The sequence below is a fragment of the Acinonyx jubatus genome, chromosome A2, assembly GCF_027475565.1.
Source record: "Acinonyx jubatus isolate Ajub_Pintada_27869175 chromosome A2, VMU_Ajub_asm_v1.0, whole genome shotgun sequence".
Classification (NCBI taxonomy): domain Eukaryota; kingdom Metazoa; phylum Chordata; class Mammalia; order Carnivora; family Felidae; genus Acinonyx; species Acinonyx jubatus.
In genome coordinates, this window is record NC_069383.1 from 85,053,377 (window position 1) to 85,078,347 (window position 24,971).

The following is a 24,971-nucleotide window of genomic DNA, read 5'->3' on the forward strand; positions in this document are numbered from 1 at the left end:
GCCTTTGTTTCAGTCATCAGAAACTATTTGCTATCCTCAGAAAGGTATTTTGAAAATATGATCATTATCCTGAAATGCTCCTCTTAACAATACAAATAAATAAGAAAATGGTATGCACTGTCAGGAAAGCAATTTGCCTTCTGTATTGCCCTGAGTGGTGATAACGTGATGACGTGCCATCCTACTGCCTGGCATGGCATCAACAGCTAGCCCCAGCAGTATATCTGCAGAGAAGAGAGCTCTGTGTTTTAACTGCCAATTTTCAAGTCATTGCTTCTTATAGTTCGTACAATACGTGTCAGAATGTTAGTGCTGACTCTGAATGCTTTCCTCCACTTTGGTAGACTGCTTCTGCAATACATGAACAATTAAATTATATTACTTTTTATTAGACATTGTGATATCTGTTGCTTATTTACTGAAAGAAATAACTCTTTATTTTTCAGAGCTTCCATATGGCTGGGAAAAAATTGATGATCCCATATATGGCACTTATTATGTTGAGTAAGTCTTTAAGTTTGCTATTAACTTGGTATTAACATGTTGTGAAATTGTGTTAGTATTTCATTTCTTGAGCATGTGTGGCTAACAGCCCTTTTGTTTCTCTTTCATCTTACTTTGAAATATCCACAAAGACTCAAGCATCACCAGCTAGCTGTATTTTCCTTCTCCAGCTGGCTAATTTGTCATTCTTTTCCTTTGACTCATGATTCTGAAACACCAATTGGAAAAGTGTTTCACACTGTCCTCTAAGTGAGTGATAATTAAAGTTATCAAAGTAAGTGCCCTTCATTTTGCAATCAAAATGTTGGGAGCTGGTTAGTTGTGCAAAAGAGATTTTCTATTAAAATAGATTTTGAAACCAATTAAATAAAGCAGCTGTATTTTCCAGCTGAAGGATGAAATAAAATTCAGAATTTTTTTTTCTCTTTTAAGGCCCCATTTCCAATTAATATTATTCTTTCTGCAGATTGGACTTTTATGTTGTCTAATGGAGGTTGCATTGCTTTAATGTATAGTATATGTACATGTATAATGTAATGTATATGTATGGTATAATATGAGTTACTCCCTCCATACATCGTTTTATTTCAAATAAAGCCCCTATTAGGGCTTTATATATATTAAGGAAAATCAAGTAATATTCATAACTTCCAAAAGTTAAATATGCAACTTACTTTTCTAGAACCCCCTCTTCTAGTAGAGAATTTTTTTATTCTTTCTAGTGTGTAACGTTTATGTTCTTGGGTGAATAGCAAAGCCTACATGTTGCTTATGAGAAGTTTACTACCCAAGAGATGCAAGGACTGAAAAACTAGAGGTGTTCACATTATTTATCAAGATCTAACTCTGTTTTCTCTAATCACATTCTTTTTAACAATAATAATCTAGATGGTGAAGGGTTAGTGATCAATGGCATTATTGCTAAATTGTTTTGGTAATAATATTCAGTTACTAAGCTTTTACTAAGTGTCAAGCCCTTCTTTGTGCTGGGGAGGTGATGATGAGTAAGATCTGTGAGCTTCCTGCCCTTGAGTATCTCCTTCATCTTCGTCTAGAAAACCCCCAAATTTGGCATCACTGTCAGTCATTTCAAGTCAAGATGAATTCACCTCATTTACCACGTGCGATTTTCTTACATAATATCTAGTGCTCTAATGTCAGGAGATACTCAATAGATGCAAAAAGTAAAGTGAATTCCTGGAGGTATCACTAATTGCAAAAATAAAGGGACATCACTTGCGTATACTTTTAAGCCTCCCCCTTAGTTCTACTATATTTTTAATCAATTAAGATACACATATTTTAATAATAATATAGCTGCAGCTTCTGGATTAATTTATCAACATTATAGGTCTCCAATAAATGCTAGCTGGTCTTAATTCACTAAATCATGCTGTACTATGCCTAAGACTATTACATCTGAAATCCAAGATAACTCCATGTAAGGAAAGAAAACTGAGGTATGTGACAAACCAGATCTCATGTTTAATACACTTCCTTACAGAATTCATTGAATAAGAATTTTTTTCTTTAGTCCAAATATTAGCAAACTCCAGTAAGAACCAGATAGCAATTTTTTTTTTTTTTTTGCGGGGGGGCATATGACTTCTGTCATAACTATTCTGCTCTGCCACTGTCGCTTGAACGCAACCATAGGCAACACTTAAATGAAGGGGCATAGCTATCATCCAATAAAACTTTATTTACAAAAATAGGCAGCTGGCCAAATTTGTCCTGCTGGACATAGTTTGTTGGCCCCCACCCTGTTCTAATTCTTCAGGTTGTTCTCCCATGCCTTCAACTGCTTGCAAGCTGGCTTCAATGTGGAAAATAATACTTAACTCAAACTTTTCTTCCCTGTCTTAATTGTCTGTCATAGAGGTGAGACACCCAACACATCAGAAAGTAATGCTTCCTACCTTCTTAATCATTGAAGTTTGTGTTGTTCAAGTAAAGATCTGCTGTGGTAGACCCCTTGTAATTAATTATTGAATTGGACACTAGCTGTAACCCTAAAAGACAATTGTCCTAATTATCTTTATACTCTAAATGATTGTCTTTTCTTATTTGCTTTTGCTTAAATTATATTTCTGTCTCTATGTCTCCACTTAATTTTTCATGTATCACCACCATAGTCAGAAAATTATTCATAATTTACCCTGTCACATCTTATATCATTAGATCAGACCACCATATTTAGTAGTTTTAGATTTCAAGTGAATGTGACATCATACACACAGGTCTTAGTGAGTCAGATTGTTTTAACTTCCTTTAGGTTGCATCCAGTTCTACCACTTGTCATGGCTTTTTCCCCATTACATGATTCCGTGACACATACCAACACCAATTAGTAGATGTGTGGGGTGTATCTGACCAACCAGAAAATTGAGACACATAATTCAAATCTGAAGATAATTTTTAAGTACAATTATATACCAATATTTCTTAGAAATGTCCTTTGAAAAAAATTATCAAAATAATTAAAATACCGCCATTTATCCTATATAATGTAAACATTACTTAAAATCAGGGATATCTCCTGTCACAACAAAGACAACTTGTCCATTTTAACTGAAATATATCCATTTATGTGGTTTGTTTTAACTGTTCCAAAAAAATGTGAATTGCATCTCTATTACACTATTATTTTCACAAGGTGTGTATTGGTTCTAAAGTAGTCTTATTGGTGGAAACTGTGTCAAGTGGAAACACTGCATATTGAGTGTAGTGGTTATTCACCACTTTCAGCCCATAAAGTATTTTTGTTGAATGAAGGCCACCTAATTTCATATAGTTACACCAAAAAATAATAAATGTCTAATTTAAGTTGTTATGTCAACTTTTCATTACAGATATCATTATATATAAGATACAATATACCTAGATTAAGACACTGTTTATAATTGTAGTGATAACATTGGTATCAATATCTTGGAATCATATACGTTTGTAACATTAATATTCAGCTAACGAAACAGAGCAAGATGGTCTTCATTGTAAATCTGTAGTCCAGAAAATGTTGATTCACTAATTCTATTAATAATGATGGACAGCAGGTTTTCTGTAGAGCTATCATTTTTTTTGGTGTTTAATTACACACTCACACAATTAGAGGTATGGTTACAAAATATGACAAACATTCCACCTTCCCACCCAGTGGCCAAAAAAGCCTGTGCAGGGACACTAGAAGTCTAACTTAGCAGCCTGTCACTCTGTTCAAATAGACCAGTGTCTGGGAGCAGAAGTTTCAGAGTGGACCCTCTGTCGTCAGCAGGGCATGTTGGATTGAAATGTGCCTCTGGCCCAGTTACACAAGCACTCATACTCCTTGTCAGCCTCAGACAAGCAGACAGCAATTCCAGCGATCTATAGGAGGAAAGTGTTCATACAACTCGAAACTGAAAAACCTGAATTGAATAGGTTTTGACCACTATTACCGATTTTACCCTTCTATGCCACAATTCTGTCCTGTGCAAAATCACTTTTAAGATTTTAGGTTTATTATATTCAAAAGTCAGAAAAATCATCACCACCATCATCCTTACCATATCATCAGAATAGTTGACATTAATGAGTGCCTAGTATGTACCATGAACTGGGTTAAGTGCTCAACAGTCTTTATTTACCACATTTATAATTCTCACTATAGTGATAAGGAGGTAGATTGTCTTAAGTGTAGAGATAGGAAAATCCCAGCTGATGAAGTTATGTAACTTAGCCAGTATCACACATTATTGAGAGGAATGGCTGTAATTTAGACCCAGGCACTCTGACTGTAGAGCCTAGACTCCAAGCTTTTGCTCAAAATGCATCCCATAAATTTAGCATAAGTGTGTAATGGTCTGAACAAGCCTCTGAAACTCATCACTAAGAAGAATGAGGGGTCCCTAGAGAACATCTCCCTGGCCCACCTCTAGTACAGGTTCACAGTGAAAGGAAGGTGTCCAACAAGGGGAGGTCATGTCGCACACAGCCTGCGAGACTTTTTTTTTTACATTTTTTAAATTTCATTTATTTATTTTGAGAGAGAGAAAGCACATGCATAAGCAGAGAAGGGGCAGAGAGAGAGGGGGAGAGAGAATCCCAAGCAGGCTCCTCGCCATCTGCACAGAGCCCAACTCAGGGCTCGATCCCAGGAACCTGAGCCGAGATCAAGAGCTGCACACTTAACCAACTGAGCCACCCAGGCATCCTGAGACCATCTCCTGACCCAAGCATTCTGAGCCTTTAGCTCCATTAGCAATGACTTGAGAGTGACTCTGGACAAGGTGACCACCAGGATTAAGATTTGTAAGACCTGAAAGAAGAAGAGTTCATATTGTATGAACCTTAACATGGGATGTTGGCACTAGTTTGGAGCAGCAGAGGCAGCCGCACAGCTCTGCATTTTAGAGAACAATGGGCCCTACTCAACATCTTCCCTTATTTCATCTGCAGACAGGGCAGATGGACCAAGTTTCTATTCTATGGAACAGCAGGCAGAAGTTAGCCTGATTTCTTCTGACAGACACCAAATCCATGATAGCACAGTACTTACCAATGTATTAAGAAGGCCTACAGTTGCTAACTAGAAATGTAACTGTCACTGTTCATACAGAAGAGAAAAAAAATTTTCAATGAGAAAAGTGCAAAATGTAGAGTTGAACAGCTGTGACTTTTGTACAAATGTGGTTTTTTTCTCCTCTTTTGTGAAATTATGTCTGCTGGGTACATTTTGGTTTCAATGGCAGTTACACAATTTGCTTAACTAGCTAGTCCAGAAGACACAATTTCCTGGAACAGCTTTCAGGCAAAGCTGCCTCCTCTGTCACAGACGGAGAAGCAAACCATACAACCACAGTTAAAATGATAGTGGGGACTGACAGATGTGATTTTCATGTAAAGGTTTTATAAGTTTTTCATGTGATGTCACGCATCTGCTACCATAAAATGTTACTTGTACACAATTCCAGAAAGTCTGAAAGATACTGCATAATATCCTCAATGTAACATTAAATGTAAAAGGAAAATCACATTCATTTCATGGTTAATGGTGAGTATTCGTCATGATGTTGCAAGTTGGAAAGCGGTTAGAGAGGATTTTAACTCAATACCATATCTTAAGAATGTTTCCCTCCTTCATGCCTTTGAGTAGTTTTCTAAATTTTCCAAGAAAAAACTTCCCAACTTTAGACTTTTTTAAAAGTCAGCATGAAGGTAAAACATTTCCAATTAGAAATAAACAGATAAGAGTACCCTTTTAAAATCTTGTTTGTCCTTAGAGACTTTTTTTTCCTATACTGAAAGTTACTTTTTCAAACTTTCAGTTTTTTTCTGTCAAACACTGGCAAACTTTTCTTAATGCTATCAAAACAGCTGTTTAACAAAGAAATCCTTTCCCCAACTTACAAATGTATGCAAGAGAAGATGCTAAACTGAAGTACCATGCACTTGCTCTGTGATGTTCTATGCTATGGTGAACTCCAAATCTTGTCAATAGCATTTGGTAATATCAATTACTATCAGTTAGTAGCCAAGAGTATGGGCTACAGAGTTTCACAGTATGCCAGTCCTGCAGCTTCCCAGCTGGGAGATCTTGAGTAGACACATCATGGAGGAGGAGGATGAAGAGGGGGAGAAGGAGAGGGAAGGGACAGAGGAGAGGAGAGGAAGACCTTTTATTGTGAGCTTACCACATGCCAAGTGGTATTCAAAGCACTTTACACATACTAGCTCATTTAATCCTCGCAAAAAACAAAAACAAAAAACCTTTGAAGTCTGTATTGTTATCCTCACTTTAGAAAGAAACTGCGGTACAGATAGTTTTACAGGTGCTAAATAATAGAGCCAGAATTTGAACCTGGATAGTCTCAAGCAACGGTTGGTGCTTAGAATTGACACGCATTGAGCAAGTGCTCAATAAATGTTAGTTATTTTTATTTTGTGTGTCCCAATAACATGGATAAGTCTTCTCCTTATGGCATTACTTCTGCAGTTCGTTCATGATTACACTATACCCCCAAAAGTGAACAACTCTAAGGGAAATGATTTGATTTGTAAGGAAGATGCCATTTAATTTCATGGTGAGAGCATGCCACATGGAATAAAGAACGGTGTTTCTTTAGAATTAGTGATCATTCCGTAAGCCCATTGAAATCATAAAGCAAGGACTGCAGAGTATGATGCTTCTGTGGCTTCCAAAGGGATTGAGGTTTCAGACTAATTCCTAAGGACGTTATTCTGGTCATAATTATCTATTGTATATGTAATCTCATATAGCTGGGATTTGTGAAAGTAATAGTAGAAATAGTAATGTTTAAGGCATTATTTTAACTTTTAATGTGCTTTCACATCCATTATCCCAAATGACAGTCACAACATTTACAAACAAGGGGACAAGTCCTCTGAAGACTTCACTGAGTTCTCCAAGGACATCTGGCCAGTTAGGCTGAAGTTTGATGAAGTCTGATGCCCTATACAGCAAAGAGAGACTGTTCAGTAGAGTAGCTATATTTCTATACTAATATAAAATGTCTTTACCTGACAAAATATTTTCTCATATTCATTAAACAAGTATAAATCAGCTCATTTCACAGCTGAACAAAGGGAACAGGTCTATTGAAATAAATGTGGGACATTTGATCTCTTCTGAACTACAAGTAACTGTTTTGCTAAGTCAGCAGCTTTATATTTTTACCTCCTCTGCTCTGAGCCAGGCCAGTTTCTTCCTTTGTGCTGTCACTCCTTTCAGCCTGGAAGAAACAAGCAATCTGGTCTTATAAGTGAGGGACACCCTAGCTTCATACACATCCTCTTTGCACTTTACACTAGCATTTCTTTAAAAAATATATATAGCTATAGATATATAGATATATAGATAAATGTTTATTTACTTATTTTAGAGAGAGAGAGAGAGAGAGAGAGAGAGAGAGAGAGAGAATGCACACGCATGAGCAGGGAAGGGGCAGAGAGACAGGGAGAGAGAATCCCAAGCAGGCTCCATGCTGTCAGCACAGAGCCCAATATGGGGCTCGATCTCACAAGTCATGAGATCATGACCTGAGCAGAGATCAAGAGTTGAACACTTAACTGACTGAGCCACCCAGGCACCCTACATTAGCATTTCTGATAGTATGTAATTGGCGATTCCTACTTACCTCCTCTGTACTACTCACTCATATTGTATAAATTTCAACTGGCTATTAATTTACTTTCCTAACACTACAGTTCAACCACAGATCAGAAGAAAGGCTTATGGCTTCCTTTTACTCTTTATGCCAGATTCCCTCAAATATTTTTAAACTGTGATCCTTTCAATCAAAGTGAAGTCCCATGTCCAATCTTTCTTCTTACCACTACCATCCAGTCAGGATCTGAATGCACACCCCTCATCCATCCCTCACCTGAGATCAGAGATAATTTGTCATGCTGTGAGGCCCTTCACCACTGCTGCTTCATTCTAATATGATCAAAATGTGTTCTGTATTCTAGTTACCTTCTCCTCCCCTGAATGTCTTTTCAAATGAAGGAAAGAAAACTTCTAATTAAAAACACTCTTATTAGAAACTGTTTGATCTCATAAACCACCTTATTTAACAAACCTTCAGGTTCCAAATAAAGAATGTTCTGAGCATCCAGAAGTTTAAATTGGTTTAATTGCAAATGGAATTTTAGAAATAACAATGAATTATTCACCCTTGGCATCAGAGTTACATATAAATGTTTTTTAAGACAATTTTTACAATTCTAATGAATTATTTTCTTTGTCTTGAAGTCAGTAATGAAAGACAGGGGAATTATTACTCCAGCATCAACTTTTCTTTGAGAATATATTTATGAATATATTTGTAAAACTTTGGGGTTTTTTTTGTCTTTAGGCATTTTTTTTATGAATCTAGCAAATTAAATCAGGCTCTTGTCAGGTGCTTCTGCAGAGGTGAAGCATAGGCATATAGCCCAGTAGCACACCAGGTAGAACAGAGCAGAGGAACTTGTCATGGAGGCAGCAGTGTGAGGGACACAGTCCCTGAGCCCTCAGCATTACAGGGAGAAAGAGGACAGGAGTAGTCACAACCAGAAACACCATGCTGTGTGCTCCTGAGGAAAGATCATGCTTCTTCCTTCTCCACCATTTTTATAGGACCATGAGAACTTGAAAATAGCCTTGGGAACAGCAGGGAAGACAGTCTGCATTTGGGGGACCTGCTGTTCAAGGCAGTTGCAGACAACCCTTTGAGCTGGATATGAGCTGTGTGGAGGATATTATTCCTGCACTGAGAAGACCTACAGCCCTGTGGGAATTGCTGTCCCTGCCATTGGAGGAGGGGACTCCAGTCCAATGGAGTTCACAGCAAGGCAACACATCAGAAAGCTGCTACTATCTTCAACTGGACAATCCTGTTTGCCTCTTGCCAAGCCAAGGCAATGTTATATAACACATAAAGAGATCATTGTTATTATTCTTTCTTTTTTAAAATTTTTAATGTTTATTTATTTTTGAGAGAGAGAGAGGAGGGGGGTGGACAGAGAGAGGGGGAGACACAGAATCCAAAGCAGGCTCCAGGCTCTGAGCTATCTCACTCATGAGCTATCTCACTCATGAACCATGAGATCATGACCTGAGCTGAAGTCAGACACTTAACCGACTGACCAACCCAGGCACCCCAAGGTCACTGTTATTATTCTATAATTTGTAGAACAGTTAGCTTCTATAGTTTAGCTATTCTCTCTCTGGATTAAACATGCTAGGCTTCTTGTGGGTGAATTGCAGATTGTTGTCTCATGCTACCAATCCGTATCATCACATACTTTGGAGTCCTATCTTAGACTAAGTTCTAAAGTTAGCACATAAAGTGAAAATTCCATGGAGTCAAAATTATCCTAAAAATCCCTCAGGATCACAGCAAGTAGAAAACTAGCATACTGAAACAACACAGCCATTTTTACCCCCAGTGTTAGAAAAGAATTCTTTCTGGAATTAAAGTACTTGGCTGGCATTTAGGCCTTTTTAGATCTTTAATGGATACATAACTAGAATCACATTCAGCTCAGAGAGATGTTAGTACTGTCAGGGATGAGGGAACTTAGTCAAACCCAGGAAGTGGCCTATTGATGTCATCCTTTGGGCAGCCTATTATTGAATAAAACAGAGGATGGTCACCCTAAATGGGTAAAATGTAATGCCCCTCCACCCCCACATGAGAACTTTAGTCTCGTCTTTTTCAATATACAGATAATGGTATTCAAAATTCATGCTGTGTCACAGACCATGATGTTAGTAATACTTGTCCTTTTTGCATCCATGATTTTGAATTCACAGGCAAGTGCAAAATTATACTTAACCTCCCTGGCTTTTATCTGTCAAATGAGCAGTTTGGATTAGGTGATTGCTAAGGTCTCTGCTAGTTCAAGGAATATCTACTGTACCTTGTGTTAACAAGGATAATTTTGGCCATTTTCCTGTGTGAGCCTCATTATTTTCTCATTATAACTGCTGATCAAAGAATACTTAAAATCTGAAAGCATTTTCTTTCAATTTCCACTTGTTATTTGGCTAGACAATAACATATACATTACCACTTTTTGAATTTTATTTTAATGGTTTTAACCATCCCATCACATGAGTGTTATGGAAAGAAGGCTTCCAAAAAGGGTGGATTATTATAATAGAATCTCCTCACAAAGCTATGGAAAAAATATAAATGTACTTCATATCTACAGACATGAGATGGTGGTTACAATTGTCATTAAAAGGGCAGAAAGATAAATATAAGCTTATAAACAAAAAGTCAGGGTAAGAACTATTATCAAAGCTGAATACATTCGAAGGGAATGTTGTTTTCCCCTTATGATGTGAAGCGATATTGTTAAACATTATTTATTACTAGTGTTTAAGAGGTGACTTTGCATTTAATTAGACCAAATGATATTAAAATAGATTCAGCTAATTGTATACTAAAAACAGGTGGATTAAAAAAGATCTGTATTATAAGATTTCACATTTAAATTCAATCTAGCTACATAAGATGAACTTCAGAATTGTCAGGGGAAAAAAAAATACTCTACGCTGTGGCTTAGAAGGTTAGCCAGCTCTACTACATACAGGCAAAAGAAAGTCAATTTGCTGTGATGAACCAGTGAAATTAGTTTTGCACTAATGTAGTCTAGAAGAAACTCACCATTAGGTATGTAGTTTCTGACAGCTTATTAAGCACCATTTGTTAAGTTCATCATAATGTTAAAACATTAGTTCAGATTTCCATTAAGCACAACACTCACGTATGGAGGCTGACAAAGTCCCCTCATCCTGTTCTTACTTCCCTTTCTTCCATTTTAATTAGGTGCAAAAAAAAGGTGAATATATTTTCAGATAGATAAAGTGATAGGAATTATTTTCTTTTTTTTTTCTGTAACATTACTTAGTAGTTTACTTTGTGACATTGACTTAATGTGTAAATACTTAGTAACTATTAGTCAACCCAGAAAAGTAATATTAATAGCTAGCATCTATTAAGTTGGTACCTACCTACTTGGTAGATAGTTGGTATTTTACATAACTCATTAAATCATCACCACAAAACTTTATGTTAGATGCTATTATTCATGTTTCATGGATGGAGAAACTTCTAGAAGTCAAGCCATCAAACTACAAGGTGAGAATAGAATTACAGCCCAGGACAAGAATTTAGAGACTTTATGTTGTCCATATTTAAGCTCTAGTTAACTCTCATACTCTAAATATAAAATAACATTAAAATCAACTTAAATTTCCATAATGTTCCATCTTTAAATGCTTTCATACAGTTTTTCTGTGTGCTCCTCAAAATACTCCCATGAGGTAAGTAGGATATTTACAGATGGGCCATTGCAGTTCAGAGGTATCAGGGGAACTTCACAAAGGTAGTGAGTGGTGGATTCCACCTTCAAATGTAGCTTAAACTCTGAATACTGATTGGGTCTCAAAACTAGGAGAGAATGACAACTCAGACTCATTGTAAGTGGCTTTCATGTTAGTGAAACCCTAGATGCACACGTGAGATTGAGGATAGCAGAGAGTGCAGATGGCGCCCCTCACCCCTGTTCTTCCTCATGAGTCCACAGCTCACAGATAACCTTTATGTGCCAGGGAGAGAGTTGAGCAGTTCTCTAGATTCCACTGTGTTACCATGTAAGAAATTTCCTGCTGAGTAAGTATCTCATTTTCATTTCTTATTGTATCACTGGACCTCAGTAGGACCTCACATGCCCTTATCAAATTTGAGACAAGACATGCATATTTGTGTTATTATTGACTCCCTCATTCTCACTCACATACAACCTTAACCTGTGCATAAATATTAGTGCCGAATCATCTTATGATCGATATCATAATTGCCAGAGACATGACTTATGTTCGACTTCCACAGTTTAAAGAGCAGAGTTCAGGAAAATTGAGTTAAGATTAACCCTCAGTGAATCTGAAAGGCAATCCTTGAAGGAGACTTTTCTGGTTTAAAAACCGCATTATGCAAAGCCAGGGCTCCTAGTTCCTCACCCATATTCTCATTACCATTTCATTTTTCACAGTATGCAACACACACACACACACACACACACACACACACGTTTTCTTATGAAACCTAAGTCCCCATTTCTATGTACATAATCTATGGGTGGTCTAAAAAAAACAAAATCATTTCATAATCAAAATAATGTGCCGTATTTTAAAATTTTTTGCCCTTTTTGCATCCATTTCCCTGTTGTAATTTACAATACTGTGAAAGTTACCGGTTTCACAATGAATTCTGGTGAAAAGAAGTTGAGAATCGCCTGGATAAAGTATATTAAGGATTACAAACATAGTCCATGCCTGTATATATGTAAATTACGTCATTTGAAAAGTAAGTGTGTATTTGTGTCAGAACCACATAAATCAGTATTGTTGGATTTGGCACTACACAAAGCTGGGCTTGAATCACACACCTGCCCCTTGCTGTGAGATCTGCAGAAAATCATTTACGAACTTTGAAGACCACATGAATTAAAAGTATGGAGCCTGTTTAGCTGAGGGTTTGGCATATAGTGTTTGTTCAATGAATAATAGTTCCACTCCCTCTACCATTCACCATTCTCCCTTTATTTTCTCCTTTGTTTACAAGGCTGACATTCTTTCTTCAAACAATTGTTTTCTCCCCAAATTGTGGCATCTATTAAATAATTTAAATCAGAACAGGAACTAAGTAACTTTAAAACTGCAAAATGGAATGCACTTCTGAAATATTCAACATCACACCTTTCATCTTTATTTAACGATTCAGAATGAAAAATATAAACTCAGCCCGATGTGGGAGCCTAAATTCGCCTTCCTGGTGCGTATTATGAAAAGGAACAAACACGTTATGTGAAAATACATACCCCATTACAGCTACATGGAACTATCATCTAATCTGTATGAAGCTTTGCTCTTACAGTAATGGCATAATTTTAAACGTTGTATGCTAATTATGTGAAACTCTGCAACAATACTTGTCCTGCAAAAAACAACCTATTGAAAACAACCGTGGAGTAATTCATTTCCACCTTTCTTTGCTCTTAGTTCTGCTAAACCTTTATTCTCTATTCCCACTACTTTCTTTCTTTTTTTTCCCATGCCTTTCTTCCCAAGGTCCTTACCTTCCCAGAACGAGAGCCTTCTGCCCACACTCAGGCCCCATGGTATCATAGTGAAAGTTTATGCCAAGTATCAAAATAAGAGTGTTTTTTTGTTTGTTGGTTGGCTTTCTAGTTCCTCCTGCATCACTTTCCAGTGTGTAAAAGGAATAGCTATATATCTGGTTTCCCCCAGTCCAGGCAGTAATAAAGACCCAATAGTCAAACATAATATGTTTTAATATCTTTCTCACTATGGTTATTGGACCTGGAAATGTTGGGAGTTTTGGTACCAGATGGAATTGGAATTATCTTCATGTCCAGTTGACTGTGAGAATCGGCCAGAGTACTGCCCCCAGTCTTGTCCATCCCCCATTTATTAGCACTCTTTCCCTGGCTTCCTCCTTCCTGGTTAATTGCAGATATTGGTGATGTTGTCTGCATGATTCCTCACTATTCTGAGTGTCTTTGCTAATTCTTTGACTGTCCTTGGAGTCAGGCTCCAAAGTGTTCCTGTATCCATGGCTTTGTATGTCTATCCTTATATGTGAGTGATGTATGCAGTTCAGAGGACTTAACACTATAGTGTGATTCACATTTTAACAGCACATAAATAATTTATTAATCAATAACAATCCAGTTCAACACACAGAGTATATTACAGGTCAGGTTATTCTCATACCTCCCAGCACATGATAATGTCTAGTTCCCTGGACAAAGTTATTCTTCATAGTCCTGGAGCACCTCTTATTCATCCAGGAAAGAACAATACCTAGTGCATTGGAGGTGACCAGTAAAATGGTGCTGAAAGGATTGAGAATTCTAGGGAGCACCACAATTTTCCAATCTGGCTGATATGGTAAAACTCATAATGCACCCCCCCTCAAGTTCAGGAATAAGGCATATCCTCCATGATGAAGACTTTCAGAGCTACAGCTATCCATTAGACTTAAGTCATAATGGAAGTAGGGAGACTTGCTGACAAAACCAAGCCCCATACCATGACTTGGAACTGGTTTTCCAGTCTTGTAGCTTTCATCCTCTTGCTCTACCTCCGGCTCCCACACCAGCCACAGGCAATCATGTGCATCTGTGTATTCACTTGTCTTCTACTCTAGTTAAACAAAAGTGAATATTCCTAAACGCTTTTGTGTCCCCTACTCTCTTTCTCAAATGCCCCCTCTCCATCTGGCAAAATGCATTCTAGAGCCTCCTCCAGTGTCCCCTTTTCTGAGGCTTTCTCTGAACCAGCAGAAAAGTCACCTTTTCTTCTCGTCCCAATTTACCCAGGACTGTCCCAGTTTTAAAACTTAAAGTCTCATGCCCTGAGAAATCCCTTAGTCCTAGGAACTGAGGTGGCTGGTCACCTGACTTGTTTGTCTCCCCAGTGGAGTAATGTGCCCTGTCGGTGAAGGAATTGTGTCATAGTCATGTTTGTGTCCCCAGCGCCTGGCACACTGATAAATTAATGAACTTAAATATGAGACTTGAAGGACAAAGCCATTCAATCATTGTTGGCAGATACCAGTGGAAGATGATGTATTAGTCTTGGCTCTTAATACAGAAAGATCCTGGAATAGTGCAGTCTTCTAGTTTCCTTCTAGATAAGCTCTATCTTACCTTTAAGTTTATAACCCACTTTTTTTTGCTCAATGGAGAAGCGAGTTTAGAAATACCTTTGATAATAACATTGCACCCAGCAATAACATTTAAAAGAGATGTTTTATGGGAACAAGAAGGGGATGGATAGAAAATATTTTTAAATGCATGCCCAGTGGCTCTGAAATTGTTGAAAATGAGTCTATGTATCTTGTACATCCTGGAGGCTTCATGACATGATTGACAGTGCACAGTGCTATTTCTGCTAGGAGTAAAATATCAAGTTTTCTGTGTAATTGGTAAGTAGTAATGGATAAGAGATGAATGCCCCTTATATATAAAATACACATTGCAGGTCAATGTCTTAACCAAGTAACTTAACACTACTGCTGGAGAAGGGGGGAGAGAGTTCATTTATCTGAAAATATATCCACGTTTGGTAAGTTCAGACTCATGAAAAATGGAGGACAGACTCCTCAGCTGTGAGAATTTCAGTGCTAATATGTGGATACTCTTCTCAGTTAGCTATGATTCTGCCTCCCACCTGCACACTATATCCCCAGGTCAGACACCCTTTTGTCCAGGAAAAGAAGGAGCAAGTAATATGTGAATAACTCAATCTTCCCACCCACATTCACAAAGCAAACTCACATTACCCTCAGGTACAGTAGGGCATAATGAATGGACATTTATAGGAAGAAAATTATCACTTAAGTGTTAGAATTGGGAAGAAATCTTTCCAGAGGTGGGATTCAATTATTCTGTTTTTTTTTAAATACCCCTAGTAAAATAGATTCAATTCTTCCATTTATCCAAAGCTCCTATTTTAAAATAAAATATATTTAAAACATTTGTCTTTAGACTAGTACTTTTAAAAATTAGTGTTTCAAATCTCTGTAAGGCATATTTTGTATTATGTAAGCCCTATTTTATAATTATTTTTGTTCCTGTTTTATCTCTCCTACTAGACTACATGTCTGGTTGATCTTTACCCCTCCCTGCACCTTCTTCCATAGTGCCGAGCAAAGAGTATTTGAGAAACAAATATTTGATGAATCATGATAGCATTTATTGACTACTTATATCCAGGTACTGGTCTGAAGTGATTTATTCACTTAAATTCATTTAATATGCATACTCTATGAGGTGGATATTACTTTTATCCCAACTCTACACATGAAAAATTCTGAAACACAAAGAGGGTAAATGATGTCCCCAAGGTCACACACCTAGTAGAGCTTGGATGGGAATCCCGGCAACATGTCTATAGTGACTAAGGTGTTAATATCCTACCCTGCCTTCTGGGAAGAGGGTTGGCCCCAGGAGATCCCCATAGGGTTATTATCTTCTCTTAGTTTCCAAGGCATGAAATAGTTTTTACTACTTGAAACTTCATAGTAGAGAAAACTTTATGGAGTCTTTTCAAGGCTTGTTATAAAATGAATAAACTATGCATAGGGAGGATACAATGTATGTGTTCACCAATGCAGCTACAGTCTAGGGGTTCAGATGTGAGGAGGTAATATGCAGACTTTTCTGACCACCCAGAAGCATGGGAATCCGAATTGGGGTCACAGAAAACCTAGGGAATTCCAAGGAACCAGGAGATTCACACTCCAATTCCATTCAGGAATTATTTTATATTTTTTTAAATGCTCCAAGTGAAATACATTTTGGGAAACCCCTAAAGGAGCAAGATTACATACAAGGAATGATATACTAAGCTGCAACCCAAAATCCCAAACCAATCTTCCACGCTCAATGCTGAGTGGCTGCCTCTGTGGGCTCCCTCATTTTGTCCCTAACATAGTGCTTTTCCATATGAGCACATTTCTAGGGTAACACAAGGTAGCAGCTACTAGTAATGAGCCTCTCAGATCCAAATCTTCCATCTTCATAGTAGGCTGACATTTTCACCTATCACAAGAGTGTCTTGGAAGATTTTCTGTTTTGAAGGGTTTTATGAGTCTTCAACCAAATGCAGATTGGTTCTATCACATGACCTGGCCCTAAACTTCACATAAAGTTCTGTCACAAGATATATTTCACGAGACAGTTAAACTGGAAAAACCAAAGAGATCTATCACCTTTCATGGATGCCTGCCTCCCATCCATGCACTTACTCAACAAATATTTATTGAGCGCTGGCCACCTCGTCATTACCTTAAAGTAATTCGTGTAACCACCTTGACCACCTTGTAAATATTTCAGCTGCGGTACAGTCTCTACTTGAAAGCTATTCTCTTGTCTCTCTCACATCAACCCAAAGGTATATTTCTAAACTTTCAATTTTAGTCAAGATGGTGGGAGAGTAGCCAGTGGGTACAGAAGATGTCATTTGTGACTGTGAACTAATCTCCAAAACCCAGGAGAAGCAAGGTGGGGCATGAAGAGACTGGAAAATGGAGGCAGCACTGGTAGTGAGGGTCAGATGATGGCCTTGATGACCCTCAGCTGACCTGTCCTGTGTGTACTGATGGGCTTAGGATGTCCAACTTTACTCCTGTTTCTCCTATTCCCTCAGTGAAGGAGGTGGCAAGTCAAACAGGAACCTGACCTGGGACTACTTTGAGTAGCATATCATCCAATCAGTTGCAAATATTATCCCCCCCCCCCCCCACTCCGTGCACGTTGTGCAACTTGTGATATCATAAGTCCTCTCCTCTGGAGCCAATATAGCATTTCCTAGTACTCCCCAAGGCCACATAGAGAAAAGGAGACTTCCACATCAATCTTATCAGGCAAGAAATTCCTTATTCAACTACCTTTTCACACCTTCTCAGCGTCTAACTCCAGAGGAGATTGCAACCCTAGTTGCACACTAGTGCTATCTGGGAAGTTTTGTTAATGCCAATGCCTATAGCTCATTCTGATATTAAGGCTCTGTTGATTTAGCATGGGCTTGAGTCTTCTCTCTTTGTGTTTTTGTTGGTTTGCTTGTTTTTAAGCTCCTCGGGTTTGTTCAGAACTACAAAGCACTGCCACAGATGAACTTATTTTAAGTTTCCCTTCCATAGTGAAAGGAGGCAGTTAGGCTGCAAATGAGTGAGCACAAAGGCAAAGACGAACCTCATCCTTGAACACCCTGATCCCTTTGCCATTCCAACATGGAAGCATCTCATGTCAGTAGTTCTTGTGAAAAGAAGATTAGGTTGTTAGAATATACCCACTTTAGAATATGGCTTTTATCCCCTTAGCAGGTACCACCTAAAGATTCTATTAGTACAATGACAATAGGCTAGATATAATTAAAGGGCAAGAACTCTTGGTAGCACCCCAGGTTCCTGGTCTATATGGAAGCAAGATGAAATAGTTAGCAATGATCTTACAGAGCCTAAACAATGAGAAGGATGGTGGAATTTATCATTCACATCCTTTGTACACATTGTAAGACCCCCAAATCCTTGCTGAAAGGACTTGAAACTATTCATTTTGGAAGCACAAGGAAGACAAAGCTTTCTTACTCAGCTACAATCATATTTCTTTGTGATAGGCCTTTTCAAGCTTGGGAGCATTTTAACTTTTAAATGAATGACTTCATTTATGATGATGTGAATGTTCTGTAGCAATTAGTTCAGGATACTAAAGCCATACCCAGCTTCCACTATTTGTGGGGTACAAGGCATGCCAGACTGGTTCATTGATATTTTCATTCTCTGTGAACTCTAGAAATTCACTTTGATGATGAATGGAGTATTTTCAAAATAGTGTCCATAAAGCAGGTGGCCACACATTGATTTTGCTAAGGAAATAATTACATGCAGGTGGCAATTGGAGGAACCCAACTGTATATAGAAATGTATCTCAGAATGCTCTTATAATGTATTTTCTGAGGATAAGTTTCCTCGTGTGATGAACAGTGACCTAGCAGAACAGAAATAGAACAGACAGGAAATGAAGAAAGCTGATACTTCAGTACACTTCAAAGCAGTCTCTTGGTTTCTCAAAATTACTAACATATATTTGTAAACAAGTTTTAAAACACACACTCATCATTTAGTTATTTAACCAAAAAATAATGTCTTTCACTGTGCCCACTGCTTAGCATACAAAGATGAACACATGGCACACGTACACAGGTGTGCACAATTTGGACCCAGGCACAGGCTAATGAGCCCCCGTGGGCAGGGGTGGGGACTACCAGAGGATGCTGCCTTCCCCCACCCCTGCTCATCTGTCCCTCCCTCCCTTGTTTTCATTTAGCTCCTCTGGTTCTGTTTGCTCACTGGCCACTGTGTTCATCCGGGAGATTCCTCAGAAGAGAGGGCCTTTTCCTTCCATCCCTTGGGATACCAGGGGACTGTGCCCTGCCCCAGGGCAGTGTTTCCTACCTGAGCCCACACACACAGGAGCCTGGCTAGGAGCATACCCTTGGCCTCTCCTTGTGTTGCAAATTTATTAGCAACCAATAAACCAATTAAGTGAAGACTACTAAAGAACTTTAAAAAAAAAAGAGGGAAGGAAATAAACACAAAAATCAATTATTAAACTACTGTATGATATGGTTATGATAGTTCGTGAAATTCATTATTGTGAAACTATTATTAGAATATTGTATATCACATCACGAAAACCTCTTTAATCCAAAACCTAGATAACGGTAACAGGAACGGTAACTATGTCCTCTGAACATGTTGGGTTTAACATAAATACTCAGAAGAATATAACTAGATTCTCTCTCCAGTGGAATTAGCAGCCTGAAAGCTCAAAGCTCATTTGTCACATAACACGGGTAAACAAGTAGGATCCTATATTATCAAGTTTGTTGATGGATCTTCTACCTAGATTCAACTAACATCAGCCTGATTTTGTTTACTTTGTTGACTTTGTGCCTTAAAAGTGCTCCCAAATCCTCTTAATGATGAGACAGTTTTAAAGAAAACAAACAAACAAACAAACTGGGACAAGAGAATTCTGTTCAAGGTTTTATGAGAGCCAAGGGGAAGAGTGGAACACAGGTTGGCAGTGTTGCTAGGGGAAGCTAGGGAAGGAGTTAAAGCCCAGATGGGAAGAGCATCGTGATGATAATGACCCTGACAGCAGCACTTATTTATAATAGGGATGAAGACTAGCTAGGCCTTGAAGAATAAACAGTAACTAAGACCTGACAATTGTGGGGTTCTCCCTATGTATCTGTGCTTTGCAAACCTTATTTCTCTGATCCTCACAGCAATCCCAAGAAGCAGATAGTTATGTCCCCATTTCGCATACGAGAATATTGATGCTTCTGGAGTTTAGTAATTTGTCCAAGATGCCACATCACACCCAGGTCGTCTTGCTTCAAGCGCTGCAGTATTGATCACCGAATCTCACATGAAAGGATAAGAGCACTGGCCTAGTGTTGTCATTGAGAGAGTAGCTCCAAGTGTGTCAAAGCAAAACGGGCATGTGGTGATGCAGCAAAGGGGAAGCCACAGAGATAAGGAAAGGCAAAGTCAGGAATGATATTTCTTCGGGTAATAGGAAGACTTCAGGGGATTTTAACAAGCAGGTTACATGAAAAGTGGAGAAAATGGAAGAGAAACCTCAAACTCTGATCCTTCTGCAATGGAGTGGGGGTATCAGAGTTTCCAGGGTGAAGAAGCTTTGAAAGATCACACGCCACAGCTCACTACACACCACAGATCACAGTGACTCCTTTGTGCACAAGAGCATTACAGTAGTATTTACCTCCAATTGGAAAGAATTTTACATAAGGCAGACTTACTTTGGACTCCGTACTGGTGACTTCCATTACCAAAGCATTGCTATAAAGCACCCTCTTCCTAAATAGCACCAGAAGCAATATGAGAGAAAGGCCTAGGGCTTTTAAACTCCTCCCTCCCCAATCCCATAAAGCCTATGGACTCAAATGCTGACAGTGATGGTAAGGATGGGACGGTGATGCTGGTGGCAGGGCGGTAACAGCTGCTGCTAGTTACTGAGCTGTCTGTGTTTGATCCTCTGCATCAGCACTCACTATTTCATCAAACCCTCACAACCTGCCCAGGAGGAAGGCAATATTATGTTTATATGACAGATGAAGGTTTAATCACATAACTATTCATGTGGTGGAGCTAGATTTTTGAATACAGGGCCAATTGATTCAAGAGCCTGTGTGGCAGGCAGCTACCCTTCCCCGACCCCCGTGAGGAAGTAATTAGATACTGCAGCCATGGAATCACGTTCCTGACAACTGCTTTTCTGTCTCACTAGGAAGTATCTGATTTATAATAATAGAAAATTGGTTGTTGAGACTTCGCTTCTTTTGCCTCCTTTTCTTTCTAATATGTACTTTTAGAAGACATAACGAGAGGATTCTGTGGGGGGAGGGGTGCACTTGCCAGTGTGAACTAATACATCAGAAAGAGAAGGTACGTAGGTAAGAATTGCCTTTTAGAAATAGGCATAGTCAGATCCCAGCCTTGCCACTTTGTAGGCAGGAGATTTAGAATAAGTTATCCGACCTCCCACGTGTCAGTCTCATTGCCTTTAAAACAGCAATGATTCAAATTCAGGACTGTTGCTTAACTACATTGACAAAATGTATCTACTACACTTAAAATAGAGTTAAGTACTCAGACCTGTTCGTTCCTCTTCTACCTTCTCTTTGCTCTTCAGGCTTTCATACCATAATCCTATTTCTGTTTGTACAAAGAACCAAAACCAGTGTATATGTCAGCCTTCTTGTGGGGGCATTTATATCCTACAGAAAGAGCTGTGTGGTGCTGCCATGAGGCAGAGTTGTTGGTTCCTACCCTCTTCATGGACAAGGAGCTCTAAATTTCATACAAGAATTCATTAAACTGTAAGCAGACTATAAGAGATTCTTATACTAGAAGCCCTCAAGTTAGCTGATCCACAGCTATGAGTCTGATATCTATGAGTTTATCATCTCATCATATCCAATGTAAATACTCTACTTTTGATTTATCTCAGCATCAGCCCTCCTACAGACATTTCTACAACTTCCATAAATATATTTGGGAATCTTTCCTTCTATATCCCAGCCCTTCAATCCAGGTCTGTCTGACTCTAAAAAGTGTGAACGCTGGTCACTAGTGATCAGTGAATTTAACTTATCTTGTTAGATATGGGGTCTTTGCAAAGCTGAGATGATACTCTTCTCAACACCATTTGGTATACATTTCCTTTGCTGACCATTTGTTTTATTTTTTTAATGTTTTTGAACATTTATTTATTTTTGAGGGACAGAGTACGAGAGGGGAAGGAGCAGAGAGAGAGAGGGAGACAGAGTATACCAAGCAGACTCCACCCTGTCAGCACAGAGCCCAACACAAGGCTCGAACCCATAAATCATGAGATCATGACCTGAGCTGAAGTCAGACGCTTAACCGACTGAGCCACCCAGGCACCCCTGACCATTTGTTTTAATGCATCAAACTCATCTCACAGCAGACCAGAAAGCAAGTGCACATTCTAGTTCTTTGGCTGAATCATGCATGATTTAAATACAATAACATATGATCGAGCTATTGAGAACTCTGCCTCTGTCACAGAAATGTGAGTTGTCCACGGGCCAGCAGAGGCCTGACCTCATGCGGGGGGGGGGGGGGGGGGGGGGGGCTGGGGGCGGGGACTTGACTAATCACATAAGGTGTCTCTTAATCGCCTGCTCTCTGTAGAGCTATACATATGTTCTCTTAAATGACTTTGCCCCACTGTTATCCTAATTTGAAATTTTATTTTTTAGCCACATAAATAGAAGAACACAGTTTGAAAACCCTGTCCTGGAAGCAAAAAGGAAGCTACAGCAGCATAACATGCCCCACACAGAACTTGGAACAAAGCCCCTGCAGGCCCCAGGTTTCCGAGGTAAGTACCATGTCAACGTGCAATATTTCAAGGGGAAAAATCATCTATCAAACTGCCCGTTCTTCCAAATATGCCTTTAGCTTGGACTGTTTCAAATAATCGATGTGCTTTCCCCAAACCCCGCTATTAGCTTTAGCTGGGTGGTAGCTCTGTTTCTAAACGGATGCACTTAGCAACCATGGATTAAGTTAAAGCTTCCGGCAGTACCTTGTAGAAATGTACAGCATGTTGCCAGGTGGAGATTAATGGGTTTTGACAGTGGTACTGTGCACTGCAGATTCATAGAGACTCATAGGTTTGTCCTCAAAGACCACGCACAAGAATAAGGCTTGTTCTCCTCTGTGACAGTAGACGGCTCCTCATCGACATTACCCAGGCCCAAATCTGCCCGCCCCCGCGCTGTGCTGGAGAGGTCGCGCAGCGTGACTGACTTGTCTTACTGTCCGCGCAACCGCACAGGGAGGCCCTGGCCCTTTGGTATGTCCGAGGCTGCTCACTGCACTTGACCACACGTTGGAACCACGTAGTGGGATGAGTGCTGCACAAACTTTTCACATCTTGTGGGCTCTTGCTCGTCAATGAAAGCATGAACACCTTACCACTACTGCACAATCACAATGAATGTAAAGGTCTCACTAAAGCTTCTCTCCAATTGTACATGTTACATTTATAAAGGAAACGTAGATGGCAAGGTTACATGCATGTTTCATTTGCATTTTAAAGAAGAGAGATGTAATGAGAAAGAATGAAATCTGGCCTTTTGTAGCAATGTGGATGGAACTGGAGAGTGTTATGCTAAGTGAAATAAGTCATACGGAGAAAGACAGATACCATATGTTTTCACTCTTATGTGGATCCTGAGAAACTTAACAGAAGACCATGGGAGAGGGGAAGGAAAAATAAAAGTTAGAGAGAGAAGGGCCAAACCATAAAAGACTCTTAAAAACTGAGAATAAACTGAAGGTTGATGGGGGCTGGGAGGGAGGGGAAAGTCGGTGATGGGCATTGAGGAGGGCACCTGTTGGGATGAGCACTGGGTGTTGTATGGAAACCAACGTGACAACAAATTTCATATTAAAAACATAATAAAAAATATAGTAGAGAGATGTAAAATAAGCTTAAATGTAAAATAGAGAATTATATTTAATACTTTAAAAGATATATGTGATATATAAATACATAAATTAAAATTCCAATGATGACTCATTATATCTACTGCATATCACCCAAAATGTAACAGCAGCAAAAGCACCAAAATAGTTAGCTAAGTTACTATATATAGGGTGACTGTTGCAAATATCAAATCATATCACCCAAAGTGTGTGTGTGTATGTACCTATATATATACAGACACACATATATATACACACACATATTTGACTGAGGTAGCATTTAAAGCAGATATTAATTCTATTTCCCAGCCTGTTATTTTTAAGCATTTAATATGCTTAGGAATATGTTTATTACAGATCATAGCTGGAAAAGCATATTCTAGAACAAATTAGTGGTCAAACCTAGATAAGTGGGGTCACGTTTTGTTCAGATTATTTAGGTATATGATTTGAATGTATCAACAATATTGTTACAAAATGTGTTACCTTTACATTCATAATTATATAGAGAAATATCAGCTTGCCTTTTGCTCACCTTTCAGAGTATACTAAAGACTATAAGGTCAGTAGAACTTTATCTGGTTATTTTATAGCATCTTACAATATAAACAAAAGTTAACTCAGTTCCCACATCCAGGCAGTCCTTCTGAACAATTGAGACCTTTGAAAAGATGGTAGCATACCATGGCTGCTATTCTTTTAAAAATAAAATAGTCCATTTTGGCTTTCTAGTTTTATCCCTTAAAGGATTTATCCAGCCACTCACACATACCTCCTGCTTGGAGTCCTTTAGAACAAGAGAAATGTATCCAGATGTGTCTGGATGATTTGGGCTCTTCTTTATCTGTAGGTGTTGACAGCCTGTTGATTCCGCCCTTTTTAAAAAGCCCAAGGAGGGCTACTTTGGTGAATGGAAACATTGACCGACAGAAAATCTTTCCACAAACTAAGCAGCTTTTGCACCTTTCCTGGATGCGTGGGACTGCTCTGTGTCAGCAGGTCACTCCCCACCCCCTGCTTGCGTTTACTACAGGAGACCCCACACCTACCCCTGGGATTGCTGCTCAGTAGGGGGTTTCCTCTGCATGAGAACTTGCCTTAAACATGCTTTTTCTTTTTTAACTTATATTGGCCAATGTAGAAAAACCACTCTTCACCCGGGATGCATCCCAGTTGAAGGGAACGTTCCTCAGCACCACCCTAAAAAAGAGCAACATGGGTTTTGGATTCACCATCATTGGTGGAGACGAGCCTGATGAGTTTCTGCAGGTGAAAAGTGTCATTCCCGATGGGCCTGCAGCACAGGATGGGAAAATGGAAACAGGTGAGTTCCTT

At 38.9% G+C, this 24,971-nt stretch overlaps 1 protein-coding gene across 14 annotated transcripts in view; it reads left to right on the forward strand.

The window, feature by feature from the left end:
• Positions 1–24,971, forward strand: part of MAGI2 (membrane associated guanylate kinase, WW and PDZ domain containing 2) — a 1,320,050-nt gene that overhangs the window by 989,783 nt on the left and 305,296 nt on the right. For 10 of the 14 annotated variants that reach the window (XM_053218549.1, XM_053218550.1, XM_053218551.1 and 7 more), the window contains 4 exons: positions 447–504; positions 22,403–22,524; positions 22,873–23,001; positions 24,778–24,960. In XM_053218549.1, the coding sequence (XP_053074524.1) occupies positions 447–504; positions 22,403–22,524; positions 22,873–23,001; positions 24,778–24,960 (492 nt within the window). The remainder of the gene's footprint in view (positions 1–446; positions 505–22,402; positions 22,525–22,872; positions 23,002–24,777; positions 24,961–24,971) is intronic. The other 4 variants (XM_053218553.1, XM_053218554.1, XM_053218561.1 and 1 more) reach the window with 1 other exon arrangement.